This window comes from Aythya marila (genome assembly GCF_965140915.1).
Source record: "Aythya marila genome assembly, chromosome: 1".
Taxonomy (NCBI): Eukaryota; Metazoa; Chordata; class Aves; order Anseriformes; family Anatidae; genus Aythya; species Aythya marila.
In genome coordinates, this window is record NC_139042.1 from 191,372,649 (window position 1) to 191,391,761 (window position 19,113).

The 19,113-nt window shown below is 47.0% G+C and overlaps 1 protein-coding gene across 5 annotated transcripts in view; it reads left to right on the plus strand.

The window, feature by feature from the left end:
• Nucleotides 1-9,693, plus strand: part of CELSR1 (cadherin EGF LAG seven-pass G-type receptor 1) — a 161,621-nt gene extending 151,928 nt beyond the window's left edge. For 2 of the 5 annotated variants that reach the window (XM_082762169.1, XM_082762170.1), the window contains exons 29-35: nucleotides 919-1,044; nucleotides 2,590-2,726; nucleotides 3,235-3,338; nucleotides 4,161-4,328; nucleotides 5,039-5,281; nucleotides 5,574-5,838; nucleotides 7,472-9,693. In XM_082762169.1, coding sequence (XP_082618295.1) covers nucleotides 919-1,044; nucleotides 2,590-2,726; nucleotides 3,235-3,338; nucleotides 4,161-4,328; nucleotides 5,039-5,281; nucleotides 5,574-5,838; nucleotides 7,472-7,496 — 1,068 coding nt within the window. In that variant the 3' untranslated portion in view covers nucleotides 7,497-9,693. The remainder of the gene's footprint in view (nucleotides 1-918; nucleotides 1,045-2,589; nucleotides 2,727-3,234; nucleotides 3,339-4,160; nucleotides 4,329-5,038; nucleotides 5,282-5,573; nucleotides 5,839-7,471) is intronic. The other 3 variants (XM_082762171.1, XM_082762173.1, XM_082762172.1) reach the window with 3 other exon arrangements.
• Nucleotides 9,694-19,113: the final 9,420 nt, after the last annotated feature.

Consider the following 19,113-nt stretch of genomic DNA (forward strand, 5'->3'; position numbering starts at 1 on the left):
AAGTGAACTTGAAGTTTAAAGTTACTCTAAGTCAATTGCTTTGGCTGAAGTCATGAAATGCAGGCATCGTGTGATGTTGGTACAGCTGCAACTTCATGAGTGATTGGCTTCTATAAACTATATCTCCTACCAGAATTGATAACCATTTGGCAGCTGCATGAATTCCTTCAGAGCAAATACATCTGAAAACATACACATGCATGTCCCCCACCCCCAAAGAAAGTTACTGTTGGGTGTTCCTGGCGGGCCAATAGCTGCCCAGTCCTGGGGATTTGGGCAGTTTTCCCTCCTTGAGATATTGCTGAATGGATGAACGTAGGGGACACAAGTTGGGACCTCTCCGCCCCCAGTACCTCTCCGTGTCTTACAAAGCTTTCTAAGGTTCTCTTAGCAACAGTAATAAGGACACCTACCACAGAAGTTCCCCATTGCCAGAGGTTTTCACTAAAGGCTGTGATATTTTTGATGTGCTGCTATTGATTTTGTCTCATCATCAGTGTTAAAAGCTCTAAAATCTTAACATGTACAGCCCTGAAACTCCCTGGAATGTCCATCAGTGGGACACTGAGGTCCTCACTGGACATATTGAGAAAAATGTTCCTTACCAAACCATGGGGCAGGGTGAGACCTGCCATGAGCTCTGCTCTGTAAACCCTGGAGGAATACATCATTGTATATATTTTCCAAGGCCCTTGATGCACATTTAAACTTGGAAGCAAATATTGAAGAAGCCCTAGGAGATCAGTCAATGCTATTTCAGTCAAAGGCAGGAAATAGTTATTGCTATTGAAATCACTGACTGTGACCTAGAATTCAGGGGTTGGTTCAAAACAACTGTGCTCTAATACCTATTTGTATCTGCAGTTTGGTAGTATTGAATCATTTATATTTGTTCTTCCTTTCTCTGAAATGATCCAGGGGCTGTTCATTTTCTTCTTCCACTGCGTGTTTAACAAAGAAGTCAGGAAGCATTTGAAGAACACTTTAACTGGCAAGAAACCTCTTCCAGATGATTCCACTGCCACAAGAGCTACATTATTAACTGTAAGGAAAAAAAAAAAAAAAAAGGGAAAAGAACTTCCTTCATGCTGGTAGAAGTTACCAAAAATGCACTTGCAGGTGGCTTGTCCATAACTAAGCAAATTGTCTGATTTATTTAAGTGACTTTTACAAAGATTACTGATGGCTTCTCTCAAAAGTTTTGATTACTGCTTCAATTAAAACATCTGAGAGGGATTTTTTTTTCCTTGGCATCAAAAACCACTTGGTTCCTTTGAGGCTTTTGATGGGTAACGTGGACTTTCAGTAGGAATTGATTATTTTTTATTCTTGCAAAATTCAAAGACAGAAAGTGTATATGGGGTGTGCTGAACCACCTTGGTCCTTGCACTGTTCTGGTTATAGTCCTGTTGACTTATATGATGGACAGTCTGAAACTTGTAAATTGAAGTAATTGGTTACCCCTCCAACTTTATTGCAAACCTGGTGGCATCTACACCAGTAAATAGGATCAGATCATGGGCTTGAGCCCTGGCCTGCAGCTGTCCATGAGATTTAACTGTGAGTGCATCCCCTGACATGGTTCTGGCTGTGCCAGCTTGCAGCTAATCTCCCAGAGTATAGGGATGGCTGGGGATGAGAGAGGCCAGCATGGGCCAAGGCATGTTCCCAAAGAGGCAATGTGGATTTGGCAATCTTGTTTTGGGGAGGAAAAAAAAGTTCAATAATGCGGACTAGAGTTGTGCTATGCACTGCCATTTACTCTCAAAACAGAGAACAAGCCTTTGCTCATCTGGTTTACAACACAGACATTGCTTAAATCTATTTTAACCAGGAAATGTAAGTCCTTCATACTTAGATTTTATTATCAGGTGGGAAATTGAGGAAGAGGTATTAAGGCCTAGTTCTGCAATGGTTTTTAAGCAGTTGGGTTCAGTGGAAGTAAGGCACTGACACTCCTTTGATGAGCAGGGCCTGTGAGCCTGGGTTTCACAAGTCATGGGCATTCAGAGCACTGCGCTGAATAACCAGGTCTCTGCCCACAGACCCTGGTGAAAAACACTAAAAAGATAAAAAAAAATCTTGCTTTGATCTGATTACCCATCTGCTTGCAGTAATGTTAATGAGACATGTGGACTCGAGTTAAACAATGCAAAAATTAGCAGGCTTTCTCTCCAATGTCCTCAATGGCTCAGAGCAGAGTCTCAAGTCACGTTTCAAATCTTTCTGCCATAAAGGCACACAATGCCCAGTGCCCAGCCAGCCACCAGAAGCAATAAGCTGAAGGAGACCATCACCAACTCCATTTCTCAGGCACGACACTCTACAGTTGGTTACATCAATTGTAGGAGAGGAGATGTAAGGAAGGGTGGTCTGAGTCTTTTGAACAAAATTTCTGAAGAAAGAAAATCAATTACAGATCTCAGGCTCAAGCTTCTGCATCGGTGCTGTGCATTGCCCTCTGTCCCTGTTAGTGTGCCCTGCTGAACAGAGAGGGCTGCCTGGGAAGGTTAGGAATCCACTGCATTATGCTGCTTAAACAAGTTCTTCTTGTCATTCACTACTGCTTTGTGTCTTTTTCTCCTTCAGCGATCTCTGAACTGTAACAACACGTACATAGAAGAGCCAAATATGTATCGCACGACCCTTGGGGAATCCACTGTCTCCCTAGAAAGCACCGTCAGGTCAGCCAAGAGCCACAATAGCTACCTTGCTTATATTCTCAGGTAATCAGGTGGCAGGTGCATGGCTTTCAGGTGCTTGCCTTTCCCTTTTCATTCCTCTTGTGGAAAAGAAAAAGCCAAACAGAAATGTTTTGGTTCAAGTGCATCTTGTTTTATGTTGTAACCGTTCTGCTTCGTGTGACTGTCATTTACTTTTGTGTGTTTTCTTTTGCATGCATCTTCAGTGGGGACTTCCACTAGTGCAGTGGTTAACGTGGCTATTTTGTTAACTATTTGGGCTGTGCTGCTTGCCTGGTAAAATACAGATGTGTCTCAAGGAGTGGGACTTAGCTTATTAACATCAGGCTTTTTCAGGGTGCAATTCATGTCTCCAAAGGCAGACATAACCTGTCTTGCTGTGAAAGTACCTACTCTGAAAATCAGTTAAGCGCAGGTTAATTAGCATGTGCTGCAGCTGTCTGTGACCAGAAGAATCTCATCTGCATGTCTGCCTTGTTGTTAGGAACAGTGAAGTGACCAAGAAAGTTGTCCCCTGTTTTTATTCTCTAAGGGATGATGCTGCTCATAAGCTCAGTGGATCCTCAAGTCAAGCAAGGGCTGGTCAGACTGAAGCAGATTCCTCCATTTTTCATAGGAATCCATCTAAATCCAACGGTAAGAATTTCTTTAAAATGCTTTGACCCAGTTGTGAACCTTTATCCTTCTCAGCACTTTTTTCAAAGGCTTCTGTAAGAGGAGGAGCAGTTACTCCGACTCGGTGTGCCTCGTTCCCCTTGTGCTGTTGGCATAACGAGCTGTGCAGTGGTTGCCTTACCAGGGAATTCTGGAATGGAATGGAATGATCTTTCTGCTTCTTGTGATGGCTCAGTTTTAAGCTGACAGCTGTCACAACTGTTGATGGTTTCTGGCGTCCCTCTTCTTTCTCACGAATTATGCGCTGCTGCTCTTGATTTTTAATTGGACATCTTTTCATGTTTGAGACCTTGAGGCAATATCCTCTTTTACAGCTATGTGTTTTGTACAAGAAAATGAGAACTGTCTCTTGGCTGGTTTCCTTTCATTTGGGGTCTTGATGTTAAATTTTGTTGCCTTGTAGCAGTGTTTAAGAGTGCATTTGCAGATTTCCTGATATTTTTAGGTACCTCTGCCAGCGTGTTGTGTTGGCTGAGATGCTGTGGAGCTGCTGTTCTGTGTACTGACGAGTGAAAAAAGCATCCCCGTTCTGTTCTGCAGCCCCCTTGCAGAAAAAAGGGTCCTGCCCATTAGCTGAGCAGAGCAGTGTGCTTCCATAATTCCTTAGGTGGATGCCACAGTCCTTGTGAGTTAATCCTGAGAACACCTGTGGCTGGAAGTGCTCTTCCCTGGCATGCCCTAAACCAGACGCCTGCCTTGTCTTTGTGTTCATGCAATCAGACGGACGTGTCCAGCTCCTGCTCACCCTCTCATTGCTCTATTTCCCCCTTTCCACGTTTGTAGAGCATGATTCGGACTCTGACAGCGAGCTGTCCCTCGACGAACACAGCAGCTCCTACGCCTCCTCCCATTCATCGGACAGCGAGGAAGATGGGCTTGAGCCGGAGAAAAAGTGGAACACATCCACTTCCAAAAATAATGAGCGTGGCCCTCTCCACAGCACACCTAAAGGTACTCCTGGTGGGAGGGAACAGCAATGGGTGTATCTTATTTAAAATAGCTTTAGAGTAGGTGGAACGAATTTATCAGGCTAGCATACAGCGTTTGGAAATGGTGTTACACAGCCAGCAAAATCTCACGTGAAGGAAGAAGGGTTATTTTGCTGCTTCTTTTGAAGGCAGGAGGAAGAAATACCTGCCTCTCTTCATGCAGCAGATGCTTGTGGATTCAGCAGGGTCAGGAGAGGTCGCAGAACCAAAGCACTGGCCACCAGTACCAGCGCTGTGTGGCAGGGTATGGCCATTCCTAGGTGCAGTTTGTCTTCGGAAGGTTAGTTAGCTTAGACAAAGGGGTAAGGGGGTGTCCGAGCTGCGTGCTCTGCACAGACACAGCACAAAGTTCCTCAGGTGCCCTCATCCCTAAAAAACCACCATCCCCAGGGAGCCCGAGGGATTGCCATCCCTGGACAGCTGGGAGGGCAGATTGGTCTCACACCTCTCAGATTGCCAGCAGCCTCGCAGGGACACCCTCTCATCCTGACAAAAGTGTTTTGGGGGGTTTGCTGCACCCCAGAGTAGTGTAATCCAGCGAAGATCGTCGAAAGCATTGCTCTGGTCTGCCACTCAGCTACTCCCCGGCTGCAGGAGATGAGACAGGCTGGGCAGTGGCTGTGAAAGCCTATCAAACAGTGGTTTTCGAGCTAGTGTTTTTTTGCATTGCAGTCGATACCCTTCCCAATCATGTGAAACCCTATTGGCCCACAGAGTGCATAACGGCCAGCGACAGCGAGGACCCCAGCGGCAAGCAGAAACTCAAAGTGGAGACCAAGGTCAACGTGGAGCTCCACAGGGAAAACCAGATGAACCACAACAACGAAGCGCCACAGGACAAAGAGAACGAAGGGCAGCAGAAGGAGAACAGGCCCCTGTCCCACCAGAATAACCAGCAGCCAGAGCAGAGGAAAGGTAAGGTGGCCAGCACCACGTCACAGCACGCTGGGGGGCTGGGATGTTAATGAGCATCAGTTAATGCAGCAGCTGCACGGGGAAAGAGCAATCTCCAAATGGCTTCAACCTGTGTAACCAACTAAAGCCAGTAGGCAGCTGGTGAAGTCTAATCTTTTGGTTTCAAAATAAAGTGGCAAAGCGGAATTCTGATTAAGAACTATAAAATGTCACTTTTTGCATGTGCTCAGCTTGGTAAATGAATTTACTGATACGTTTCAAAATTCTGATTCTTCCCTCTCTTCTCTAAAAGGCATCTTAAAGAACAAAGTCACCTACCCTCCCCCTCTTATGGACAAGAATATGAAGAATCGCCTGCGGGAAAAGCTGTCGGATTATAACCAGACCACGATCTCATCCAGGACTACTTCCCTGGGGACCAACGATGGGGTCCGCTCTCCTTCGGACTCGGGGGTGACAGTAAAAAACGCTCGGAGGGAGCAGTCTCGAGACCAGCTCAACGGCATGGCCATGAACGTCCACGTGGGAACAGGACATGCTGAGACCTCAGACTCAGAGTAAGTACCACAACTAGGATGCCCTGGCAGAGCTCCCATGGTTCTGGTCTCTCCGTCCACTTTCCAGCCCCAAAATCCCACACGAGCAAGGATTTCGCCTGGGGACTGCACTTGAGTCCTTCACCAGTGGCCTTGCTGATTGTTTGCCCACACCACGTCCCCACACCACAGTGTTTTACTGACAAGAAGGCCAAAAACAGGTATCACAGGCAAGGTGCCATGATAGAAACCTGTCACCAGTCACCTTGGTGTGCTCTGAACTTGCAAACTGGATTGTTACTGGCACAGTGGCATGAGGAACGTAGCTCTGCCCCAGCTCCTTGGTGTGGGGTTTGCTCAGGGGTGCTCTGCTCAGGGCTGCCTCCTGCTTCCACCTCTGTGCTCCCAGCCTCTCACCTTCACACGCCTTGGACCAATGGAGCATTCTTTTCCCCTCTTTTTCACCAATTCTCCCATTTTGTAGCAAGGAGGGTGTTTGGGGCCATTAGGGATCTGTCACTAATGGGGTGCAATTAATGAGAACGTGGCCAGGAGCAGGCACCCTAGGAGGAGGATCAGAGCAGGGCAAACACAGAGCAGCATTTCTCAGTGCGTGTCCAGCAAGAGGTGCAGTGGGTTTCCAGCAGGCAGCTGGAGGAAGGCAGGCAGGGGCAAGACACGAGTGAGCAGGACCCGGAGGAAGCTCAGCATTTTGTGGGGTGAGCCTGGGGGGGACATGGGGAGATCCAGCCAAGCAGGGGGGGATGTTACCTGGGTGTGAGATCCAGTGGCTGCAGAGAGAAGTGTCGTGTCAAGCCACTAACCCTAAATTAGCAGGTGTGTGATTCCCACCCACTGCACAGAGTGAGTATTTGCTGTTCCAAATGAAATCAAACACCAACGAAAGGCTGAGCAAGCTTCCAACCAACGGGTGTCCTCAGAAACCTCATTACTCATCGCAGTTTTCACATTCAAAGCGAGGACGGCCTTAAGTAAATCCGTGTAAACATTTTACACACACAGTCTTCCCTTTATTAGTACAAATAATAGGCTCACTCCTTCTCCAAACACAGAGAAAATTTCTCACCCATCTTTAACTCTACCATCAGGCTTTAGACACCCATTGCTGTTCTAGGGTGTGCAGACCATTTTCAGCTCGCTACAAAAATTTGGATTGCTGGGGACTGGCTGTTGAATATCTCCTGGTTAGCCAGGAAACAGAGGTGTCTTTAACAAGCAATAACTGCTTGCTGCCACCAGGTAATAGGTTCTGTACTGGGGAAAAGCGAGCCAGCTTGGTGTCCTAAACAACTCTTCTGTTCTCTGCACCTTTTGCATACGGTAAAACTGTTTGACAGCAGAATGCATGAACCTGTCTGAAATACCAGGCTTCTAACTTGCAAGGTTTCGTGTGAACCTCACATCTTCACATAAGCGTTAGCCAAACACAAGCACCCGGTAAAGCTCTCTAAATAGTGCATCTCTTGGGTACCGCCTGTAAATAACGCTCCTCAAGGGCAGCATCCCCTGGGGATGTTTGGTCATTTCACAGAGCACGAGCCCTTACGAAAAGGGATGAGGTAGATTGGGGCGGAGTTGTTTGCCTGTGCCTGTCTAACCCCAAGCCTGCATGATTGCTTCTTCCCACTAACAGAGGCAGTAACGAAACTTCAATTTGAACCATCAGGAAACCGTGAGCGCTGCTGCGAGCTCTGGACTCCTCACCGCAGGGTCACTGCCTGGCCGCCTCGGACTTCTCCGGCGTCTCCGCACAGCCAGGAGGACGAAGGTGGCTCTGACTCCCGCGTGGTTTCATGCTCTGGCAGACTCCTGGCTGCTCGCAGCGGAGGCACGGTGCCCAGCTGCCCGTGATGGGGCCGCTCTGTGATCACGCCGCACGTGACGCGAACCTGTGCCAAAAAGCATGGAAATGGCCCCAAGGATTCCCACAAGGATTCCTAGAAAGGATTGAGTTCCTTCTTGCAGTGTGGACAGTGCTGCAGGAGCTGCTCAGCTGCTGGGGAGAAAAAAACAAGCTACTGCAGTGGACCTACAGGAAGACAACCCGTCCGCCTCAAGGCAAGCACCAGGAGATGCCTCTCGCGAACTTTTCTCCAGCTACAGCGTGAACCATTCGGCGTGCTGGGCTCTGGGGAGGAATATCCCAACAAGTGTCCTTTAGTTTCTATGCCAGCATCTCTCTCCAAACCCCCATGAACACGTCGTCTTCAGAAAATAAAAATAAAAATCCTTTATATATATATATATATATAAAGTGTAGATACTTTTATATATTTTGTATGGTGATGCTAAAGAAAAAGTTCCTTTGTATATTTTACATTTATACTGATCTTCTCAATTTGATAATAGGAAATCGATTAAAAGAGTTTTTGATATTTTTTATATAAACATTGCACAATCTTACTTGAATTTGGCATTTGATAAAGTAACTGGCATTTAAAGTAACTTTGCATGGAAACCACCTTCAGATGCAATGCAGTTTTCAAAATAAGACGGTAAAGATTATTTCTAAATCCAGGAACATAATTTATAAGTTTTGTTGACAGATTTTGGAAGACTTTAAGGACACAGTATGTTTTTTTGTAACCTCTTCTAAAACTAAAGAAAAAAAATGTTGTTTTTTTTTTTAATTTTTTTTTTGGTGTTTTGGCCTCTTCTCTCAAATGTTCAGAAACTGAACTTCAGGGCTAAAAATAAGTTGTGTCTTAGTCTTAAGATTTCAACACAGTCCTTGCGTGGAATAAGTTAAACCAATATTTCCCACAGCAAGAAGAGGAAAACAAGTGGTGTAGCTGTGGAGTGGGTTTCTCGGACATTGCTGGTCTGGCTCAGGGACAAAACAGCCTCCTGAGAAGAGGGTCCTCCTCCCAGGTTCTGCATGAGGAGCAGGCATTTTAGTTTACTGCTGCTTTCTCTCCCTCTGGAGTCAGCACGTTGCTAATCAAAGCAGAAACACGAGGCTGGAAGGATGGCCAGGCTTCATTTCCCAGCTCTCTGAGAAATCCCTGGCCTTCCTGGTGTGTCCAAAAGCACATGGAAGGGTTCAGGTTTCACGTTCAATGGTACGGCTGTGACCACCAGGGCTCTCAGGAGCTCCCTGCGCTCCAGAGCAGCCCTTTGGGAAAATACCAGCTCATGTATGAGTGCATATGTGAAAGGGAAGGTACAGAAAATCACCCTAAATAGAATGCAGGAGATCAAGAAAAACAAAACAAAACTAAAGGCAAATATAGAGCAATCTGGGTTTTGTCGCATCCCTATGCACCTTTAAATGCATTTAGGAAATGTCTTTGGGAAGGGAGGGGGAGGAAGGGTACTGGTCCTGTACAAATTCTGCAACATGCTGTGTGAAATTTTCTGGCTGACAAAAAAGTTCTGAATGTTTTAGGTGCCTGACACTTGGCTGTGTGCTCAGGCGTTGTGTATAACCCCTGCTAGTTGTTTTCACATCTGTGTATGTATATTTTGTCCCAGTGAGATGTAGGTAGTTCTTATTTTGATCAGAATTGTTGCAGTAAAGGAGGGTCAGTTGTGTTAATGACAAAAAAAAATTAAAACCTATTTTTATGACTTTTTTAAAGCTTTATGGCAGATTAGACACTGGAGGTTTTTTTTTTTTTTTTGTTTTTTTTTTTAACAAATGTGTATTTATTAATGTGCAGAACACTGGAATTGCAGCACAGATGAAAGGAGAATTTACAATAAATTAAAATTTTTTTTTTTGAACTTCTGGAGTTTATTTTCAGTGCCGAATGGATGCTGAGGGCCCAAGGGGCATTTTTAGGGATTTACAAAGTAGCAGGAGGGGAGATGGGCTGGTACCCATTGATCTTCCCAAGGAAGCAGAGGCTGAAAGCTTCACCCCCACCACTCCTTTACAATCAGGTGCCCCTGATGTGCACCAGGCATCAGGTTTGGGCTGCGAGGAGCAGAGCCTCTGTCCCATCCTTCCTGAAGCACCACAGAAGGCTCTGCTCTGGGTCAGACAGGCATTAAGCACATGGTTCTGGAAAAGCCTTTGTAGTCCTCTTTCGCAGATGCTCTAAGTTCACCATGAGGCTGAGTCTTAGTTTGGGAGGAAGGCTGGGTTTGGGGGCTTCTGTTTTCTTTGGGGTTTGGTTTTTGTTCTTTTACCAAGCATATTCCTTGTTCCTGCAAAATTTGCACTGATGAAACCCCAGGACACCGGTGCGTTGACATCCATGCAAGCCAAACCTCGGCTTCCTGTTCACCCATTTTCCATGGAGGGGAAAAATCTGCTTGCAAACATCCCATGATATGGCAGACCCTGAGTTTGGTCAGGGTAGGGGAGCCAATGAAAGCCTGCGATGAGAAGAACATTTTCTGACTTCGTTGGCTCCGTTCTTGGCTTTCTTAGCCCAGCTAGCACTAAGCCAGGGTCTTGCTCATGCTGCTCATGCTGTACTTTTTAGGCTGTTGTGCAGGTCTTCTTCGTTAAAGGCACAGCAGGGACCTGCAAACGTCTGCCAGCGTTCTGGAAATAAAGTATTTCCCAATATCATCCAGCTTTTTTGTAAGTGTTCCTAAACATTAGGCAATAACCTGGCAGCGTGTGAGGTCAGGAGGTGAAAGACTGGTTACTGGAATGATTTAGGGGCAAAATCAAAGATGGGGAGCTTTGATTTGCAAACCACTAAACAAACCCAAGCAATTAGCCCAAAGGGAAACCGTTTTTAGATTTTATTATACAAGTTGACTTTTGGTGGACTTGTTTGGTCTCATTTACACAAAGCCCACTTTTCTGCAGAAGAACATTACAAAAGACCCAGGCTTTCACATCAGCAGGACTGGTATGAGACAGCCCAGGGTCCTGTCTCCAGTACCAACTAACAGCAGATGTTTAGGAAAAGAGGAATATCACAGCGCTGTTACACAGTGAGGTGGCCCCGCAGGGTCCACAGTCCCCAGCAGGGGCCGAGCCCCCAGCAAGTTGCAGCACTGAAGCTCTCAATAATTTGTCTTACTGCTTTTGGACCCATGCAGACTTCTGGTGCACAATGGCTTGCCTGATTCAGTCACAAGCAGCAAGGAAATGGTCTTAACTCGTGTTCAGCCTTCCTTCTTGCCCTTCTTCCATCTCTTCCCAGGTCTAAAGCATCCTTTTTTGAGATAGAAGGGAGACAAAAGAGATCAGAGCTGCCCACAAAATGCAAGAGACGGGCCTACCAACAGCCAAAAAAATAGATTTGCCCTAAGCAAAGTGCAGGAAGAAAGAGTCTGGAAGATGCACCAGTGACAGCAACATGGCACGATAAGGCTGAAGTAACCTAAGAGCTGACATAGCTCAGCCCCCTCCAACAATCCAGAATCAAATGCACATGTGGATTTGTCTAACACGTTCTTAAAAGTCCTAAATGACAATCCCAATATATCTGCCAATAGCCAGCAGAGCCAGGGCCAGGCCAGGATGCATTTGGGCCCCGCGGCCCTAATGATGTTCTCCTGCCTCGCCTTTATGGCCCAGTTTGCACTTAGGCAGTTCGCCTTCCCTCCCCGTAAGAAGCAATTCGCACTGTTCTCATTTTCCATTTCAGCCTCTTGATTTTGGATCCATTCTCCATTTTCTCATACTCGTTTTGAATCTTAATCCTGTCTGTGAGGATGCCTGGAGTCCTTTGGCAACATCTGCAGATTTTACAGGCTACCTTCCATTTCATCTTCCAGCCTGTGAATGAAAATACCACATAAAACCGAGCCCAAGAGGGATCTTGTAAAACATCCCCTCTTGCCCAGAGAATTTTGCACCTACCTCATATCGAATAACATCGGCCCTCACTGCCTGTGTTTGGTGTGAGGGAACATGGTGCTGGGCAGTATCAAAGACTTTCCTTGAAGACGTGTCCCATCTGCTGCTGCTCCTTTATCCAACACACCAGGCACCGCAGGAAAGAAGAAAATTAGATTAGTCTGATGTGTGTTGCAGAGCCCACGTTAACTCATTAGTGGCTTGGAAAAACAAAGTATTTCTAAGTGTCCCTAGGGCCCCTCTGGGGCTCTGTGCCAGGCCTGTGTCTGTCCTCTTGGCCAGAGCCAGCAGCTGCTGCAGGTCCTCTGGTGGGGCCTGGAGTCACCTGGGGTATCTGCTCCTCACACCCAAATATTACTTCAAATCACAGAATGGTTTGGGATGGAAGGGACCTTAAAGATCATCCAATTCCACCCCCCTGCCATGGGCAGGGACACCTCCCACCAGCCCAGGCTGCCCAAAGCCCCATCCAGCCTGGCCTTGAGCACCTCCAGGGATGGGGCAGCCACAGCTTCTCTGGGCAGCCTGTGCCAGGGCCTCACCACCCTCACAGTGAAGAATTTATTCCAAACACCTAAGTCTGCCCTTTTTTAGTTTAAAGCCATTTCCCCTTGTCCTATCCCTACACCCCTGACGAAGATTCCCTCCCCAGCTTTCCTGCAGGCCCCCTTTAGGCACTGGCAGGCTGCTGTAAGGTCTCCCTGGAGCCTTCTCCATGCTGAACAACCCCAACTCCCTCAGCCTCTCTTCACAGGAGAGGTGCTCCAGCCCTCTGATCATCCTCATGACCCTCCTCTGGACTTGTTCCAATCCATCCATGTCCTTCTTGTGCTGGAGGCCCCAGAGCTGAGCGCAGGGCTCCAGGTGGGGTCTCAGGAGAGCAGAGCAGAGAGGACAATCCCCTCCCTCGCCCTGCTGGCCACAATTCTGATGTATTCTGAGCATATTTTCTGTACCTGAAGGGTGCCTGGTGCCTGTGTGAGCTGGTGAAGGCAGCCAAGGCCTGGAGCTGAGCCAGGAGATGTGGCATGGGTAGAGCTGGGCCCAGCGACCTCCCTGCTGGGTGCTCAGCAGGGAGCCCAGCTGGGAAAACCCAGTGCCACCCATGGGCTGCTGAAAAATGGGGTTCAAACCAACCCAAGAACAAATCCGCTGCAGCAAGCCCTGAAAGGCTGCCAGGGCAAGGAAAAGAAATAAAAAGAGAGAAAAGTGGGACTCCTCCTCCCATCCACACAGGCTACAGCTTCAGGAGCCCGTCTGGACCTGTGCAAAGCCAGTATTTTAAGTCAGTTCCACTCGGGAAACAGAAATGAACTCAAAGCTGGAGCTTTCCAGGTGCTGCCACTCTCTTTCATTAAAATAGTTGCTGTGTGTCCAGCTGGGTTGTTTCCAGAATTAATTTCTTATAGGGTTGTTTTGTCATTTTTTTTTTTCCCTACAAATATAACAGCTTGCAAAAATGCCAGCCTCTTTGGCTAGCATATAGGAAAACCTCTTGCTTTCGGTCATTTAACAACAACTGTTCATACGTATGTCTTTAATGATCTTGTTTATGTTTTAAGGCTATAGCACTTCCCAAGTAAAGAACTTAGTTTAAAAAAAAAAAAAAAAATCCTTTTGTTAGAGATCAACAGACTCAAGGAAATAACGAGCATGTGAAGTTCTGTGCACATATAAACTTTTATTTTTTTAATGCAGTGAAAGGATTTATAGCCTGGGAGTGACTCCAGGGCCATGCAGGGTGAGGGATGAACACGGACCACAGCTGAGGGTTTTGCAAGTGCCCTGGTGGAGCTTGGAAGAGCATCCCCTGCATCAGGAATAAAAGGGTGAGAGAAATGCAGAGGTTAGGTGTGCGCGATGCCCTACGTTATTCTCAACCAGCCAGCACACCAGCAAGGAGGGGTTCCCATAAAATCGCTCAGAAGCAGCAAAACCTTTGGCACTAGTGGGCGAGGTACAAATCTGCCCAAGAGGTCTGCAATAGAAAGTCAGGCAGATTCTGCCATGGCGTGATTACTCGGAAAGAAAAAGAAGGAAGAACACGTTGACAGCACATGGTAAGCCACCCATCATAAAATAGCTCTGATGGAGCAAGCACCCTGAAGGTACAGAGATGAGAATGCTCTTCAATCAGAACAGCTGCACTTCTAGAGCCTGCTCATCAGATTTCTTTTTTTTTTTTTTTTTATAAAAGGAACCTAGGGCAGTAACTTCATTCGTTATAAAAGCAGCTCCTGAAAGGCCTGCATGTTCAAAGCGGGTGAAGAATACCTGGCTTTAAAGGAAATAAATATCCCTCTTACCTGAATTCATTCCCTTCAGGTGAGGAACATCCCACCAAATCTGGTAGGAGGCAGCCCCAGCTGTGCTGGAGAGCAAGCGAAGCGGACAGTTTTCCAGGCGAAGCAGTAAATCACCCTTGCACAACACACCTTCACTTGGAGAAAAATCCAAAAATTTTATTACGCATTTCAATTCACTGGACAAACCAAATAAGAAACCTTGGATGGTTAACTCCTTCCCTTCCAGCTGCACAGGGAACACATTTTGGGGTGGAGAGGTTGCGGATAGAAAGGTTCAGGAAAAATAAGGAGCAAACTGGCACAGAACTACCTTAAAGCCCTCACCTCTCCAAACATCCCCTCTAAGGAGCGCATTCTCTTTTCTGCATTTCAAACACAGGTGTTAGCCTTGAGTGCAGACAACACACACCAAGCGTGGCTGGTCTCTGCTCCATGAAATGGCCACGTTACCTAAATACAGTTTAACACCCAGCTGCAAACCAGTTCACAGAGATTTTTCTTCTGTTATCTCCTCCTGTAAAAGCTAGGTGCAAAACTTGTTCAGTGTTAAAATCTTTTACCATAAAATCACCTCCTTTAGTATTTTAAACCAGTGTAGGCTATTCTGATTCTATCATTTTTGCAACATTTATCTCTCTATATATGTCTATTTTTTCTTTGTTTGTTTCTGTGTAATAAAAAATTGATCTCCAGTTTTAAAGCCATGTCTTTATTGCCAAACCTTTCAGCCTCGAAATAAATGAATTGCATGTTTTCACTGCACACAGCAAATTCGCTGAGTTCCTCTGCCATGGAGCTGGCTGGCATGACACGACCTGCAGAGTCCTTATGTACTCCTAGGGAGGAGCGATAGATAAATGTGTGTGCAAGAAAAAAAAAACCTTCCACCTTAAGTAACTAGATTAAAATAAAATCTACCTTTAATCCAGCACCAAACTTAAATCCACCAGATGCCTCATCATATCTAGTTATGGCACGTTGCTGTCTTTTTTTTTGCATTTATAATCCACCCTTCTTTGATGTTTACAATTTTATATAGCTCCTCACCCAGCAGCACAAACCCGCACCAGGGTGGCTGAGCATTGCCATCAGGCAGGAGCTGCAGCAGGACTGGGGACTCATCCTTCGAGGCGTGCGGGTGGTCAGAGATCTGTGCTACTAACTCATTTCCAGATGGAAATCTCCCTGAACTGCTTGAAATAAGAAATGAAATGTTACAGGGATGGTTCAACCCTTACATCTCTTGCTGAAACCCTCGTGTGTTGCAGTGAGCAGCGGCCAGCCCAGGATTTCCCTGCTGTGCTGGCATGCATCAGCCCTGGAGCATGCAACAGACTAGGAGACAGAGACAGGACCTTCCCTGCACCTACCGCAGGGGAGAGGAGCACGTGGGCAGCTTCGTTCCCTCTCCCAGAGGATTTAGATGAACCTCTCACTGCTGTCCTGGCCAAATTCTGTTAAAATCAGAAAAGGTTTTAATGCACAGAAATGGCTGGCTCAGCAAAATCTAAAAACTGGAAAACCTGCTTTGTTATGGGCACGTAGCCTAACTTTTTCATTTATATAACTGGTTGGGCTTGAGGTTTAGTTTTCTGGTGGTATTGCAGTGGTGGTGCAGAGGGTTTGGGAGTATCCAGGGCTGTCTGATTTGCTTTGCTTGGAGAAATTGAACAATCTGGCTTTAGTTAAGGAACCCAGCACCTAAGGCTGGGTTCAGAAAAACCTGCATTCAGAAAAATTCAGAAAAATCTGCAGTTTCAACCTGACTTCCTCCACCCATGCTCGTACTGACTGACGGAGCTATCAGCTGGCCCCAAACCTCCCAGCTCACACACCTTAGCCTCCCTCCACACCAGCTTTTCTTATAAGCCCCCTTCCCTTGAACAGCCTCCTTCATTCAGAAGTGATTCCCTGGTCTCCAGCTCACCAGACCTCTGGAGAAGCTGAAGAAATGCTCATCAGCATCAGGACCAGCAGGTGGGAGATGGAAAGGCTCCATCTCCTGGTAGCAGTTCCATCCTTTAAAGGGGATCCAGCCTGAGGAAGGCATCCCTGCAGAGCAGATGGTGCTGCACGCTTGCCATGGCCTGCTTTACAGATTTGCCTGCCCCAGAGGCTGTTTGGTAACACAGAGAGGCCTTTGTAGCTTATTCTGCTGTCCCTTGCTACAGACCCCAAAGACTACCCACATAGGAAAGTGGCAGCACAGTCCTTCACTGCACCTTCCTGTGCTGGAGAGTCCAAGCTGAAAATGGGTTTGTTTGTTGGGGCAAAGGAAAAGGGATGTGAAAATACAGTTTTGGAAATAAAGGTGGAGGAGGAGGAGGTTGTGTGCTTAAATCTGAAAGGGCAGGACCCTGAAACCCATGTGAATCTTCACAGTGGTCCTTCCCCTCACCTGCTGCAGTGAGGTGGCTGCAACATAGAATCTCAGAATGCTTTGGGGTGGAAGGGACCTTAAAGGTCATCTAACTCCAACCCCCTGCCATGGGCAGGGACACCTCCCACCAAACCAGGTTGCCCAAAGCCCCATCCAGCCTGGCCTTGAGCACCTCCAGGGATGGGGCATCCACAGCTTCTCTGAGCAGCCTGTGCCAGGGCCTCCCCACCCTCTGAGTGAAGAATTTCCTCCTAACATCTCATCTAAATCTCCCCTTTTAGTCTAAAACTATTGCCTTGTGCCCTGTTACTACGCTCCAGATCCCAAGGAGAGCTCAGATCTGTCCACAAGGGACGAATCTCAATATAGATGTACAAATCCAAATGTTGACACCAGATCCAAAGCTGTTATTTTTTTTGTTGTTACAAATATGCTGAAAAGATAGATCTATCCCAAAATAAAAATTAACTTTGTTTCCTGTGGTGGTTTCCAGCTAATTTAATTTTGAAGCAGAGAGATGAAAGCTGCTTCCAGCCCTACCAGCTCATTTGAACACCAGGAGCCAGTGCTTTTATTGCCAGACCCCAAATACTGAGCTGCTGCAGTGTGAATTAAGCCCTTCACAACTCCTGAGAGATGCCTCACCTTTCCAAAAAGCTGCTCAGGTGAAAAAAGTTAGAGGAGACTCTTGATTGTAATGCCTGTGGGAACATCCCCGTCCTGCAGCTCTGCAGGGCCAGCCACAGGCGGGGGTGCCACCACAGTGTCCCTTGACTGGAGAAGGAGGAAAGCCAGGAGAGCCATGAAGCCAGCTTTAACACAAACACTTTTAGAAAAAAGACTGCACTCGGGGTGCAAGTTTTCAGACATTATACACTCAGCAACACGGGTTTTAAACATGCTCACGGGGTACAAGAGCAATTTCTATTCAGTTAGCTGGAATAAGTCATGGTTTTTCAGTTCCGCGACCCAAATCTTGTTATCCTTTTCTCTGCTCTGGAAGGGAAAAGTCCTTTTAAAATAGCCACTCAGTTAAGCCGCTGAAGCCAAGTATTTCAAGACCTAAAAAGCCTAATGACAACTTGAAGGTGAAATCACCTGCTTACAGTTTGCTGCCTGAAATGGGAGAAAAATGACAAAAATCCAATGCGTTTTAAAAAGCATGCAGATACTGATCTACTTGAGGACTTCCACAGGAGAGCAAAATGAAAATTCACATGCCAGCCAGCCCATTCCTATCAAATTTGATCTAAACCAAGCCAAGTTCCAGCCTTGACAAAGGTTTCCTGTGAGAGACAGCATCAGCACCAGGCCGGCTGCCCCACAGGGGTTCCCATTGAGGAGACGTGGTGGCTCAGCACCAGGCCCGGCTGCACCACAGGCACTGTCATCGTGGTGGCCAAGCCCTCAAGCACTGAACTCTTTCCTTGGTGCTGCCAAGGTGTGTTACAGCTGTTTCTTCACCATTTTCACCACCATTTCCCAACAGGCCTGGCCGGGCTGCAGGCCTCAGGGCTGGGCAGGATTCAGGCCACTGAATCCTCATCTCAGCGCTGCCTGCTAGCACTGAAACCACCCCTCTCTGCACAAATGCAGTCAGCTTCTGTATCACAGCCTAGGTTCAGTGTTAGAAATGTGCCTCAGAAAATAAAATTCACTGCGCCAGAGAGCCTACGTGGGAGAGGAGCAAGGAGCAGTCAAGATCCTTACCTGGGAGAAATGTGTGGGAAGGAAAGAGAAATGGTACTGTCCCCTTCAAACAGTGCAAGCTATTTGGAAACGCTGAGCTTTAAACATGCAACCTCATGTTGCTCAAAGTGTGCAACCTGTTGTAAAACACCCCATGCAATGTGAATTTCACAGATGCCTGCTGATTTGTTTCTCTCAGAGGTACAGTGAGATTCACTGGGAGCAGTATCAGCAGCTGCTTTACTGTGTCAAAGCTCTTTGCTCATCACCAGGGCACGAGGGCTAAACTGCAGCCTCCATTCTTTAAACAACAAATTTCTACTTACTCTTCTACACTGGCCATCCTGGATTGCTGTTGTATCCAGTTTTAAGAATGCTTAAAGAAAAGCAGGGAAGCACACCTCCCCCCTACTGTAGCTGCACTACAAGAAGCTCTGGGAAACTTTCCTGCCATGAGCAGAAGTGGGATCTCCCTGCCAGAACTGCTGAAGTCCTCACACAGATGTTGAAAGCACTTGTGACTTTGGCATCAACTGTGCCTTAGCCAAGCGAGCACACCTCGGTGTTTTTTGCTGTGGTTGCCTCCTAGGACGTTACAGAGCAGCAGGAAGGCGTGGAGCTCTGCCTGGGGGTGCGCAGGGAGCTACCTCGGGGTTATGTATTAGGATTTTGGGCCTGACCTACAAGGGTGACGTTGCTGTGGGTGTCTGCTACAGACTGCGTAATCAGGAAGAACTAGGTGAGGCCTTCTTCAGCCAACTGGAAGAAGTCTCGTGTTTACAGGCCCTGCTCCCCATAGTGGACTTCAACCACCCCGATAGTTGCTGGAGGGACAGCACTAAGGCACCAGGAGGTCTCTGGAGTGTTAACAATAACTTTCTGACACAGATACGGAAGAGCCGATGAGGGCGGATTGGAGCATCTGTCAGACATGAAGAAGCTGTGACTACCCAGCCTTTAGAAAGGAAGGGTTAGAGGGATCTTATCAATGCAGGTTTGTGGAGTCTCCATCCTTGGAGATATTCAAAACCTGACGATATGATCCTAAGCAATCAGCTCTAGCTGCCCCTGCTTTGAGTAGAGGAGTTGGACTACATGTTCTCCAGAGGTCCCTTCTAACTTCTGCAGTCCTG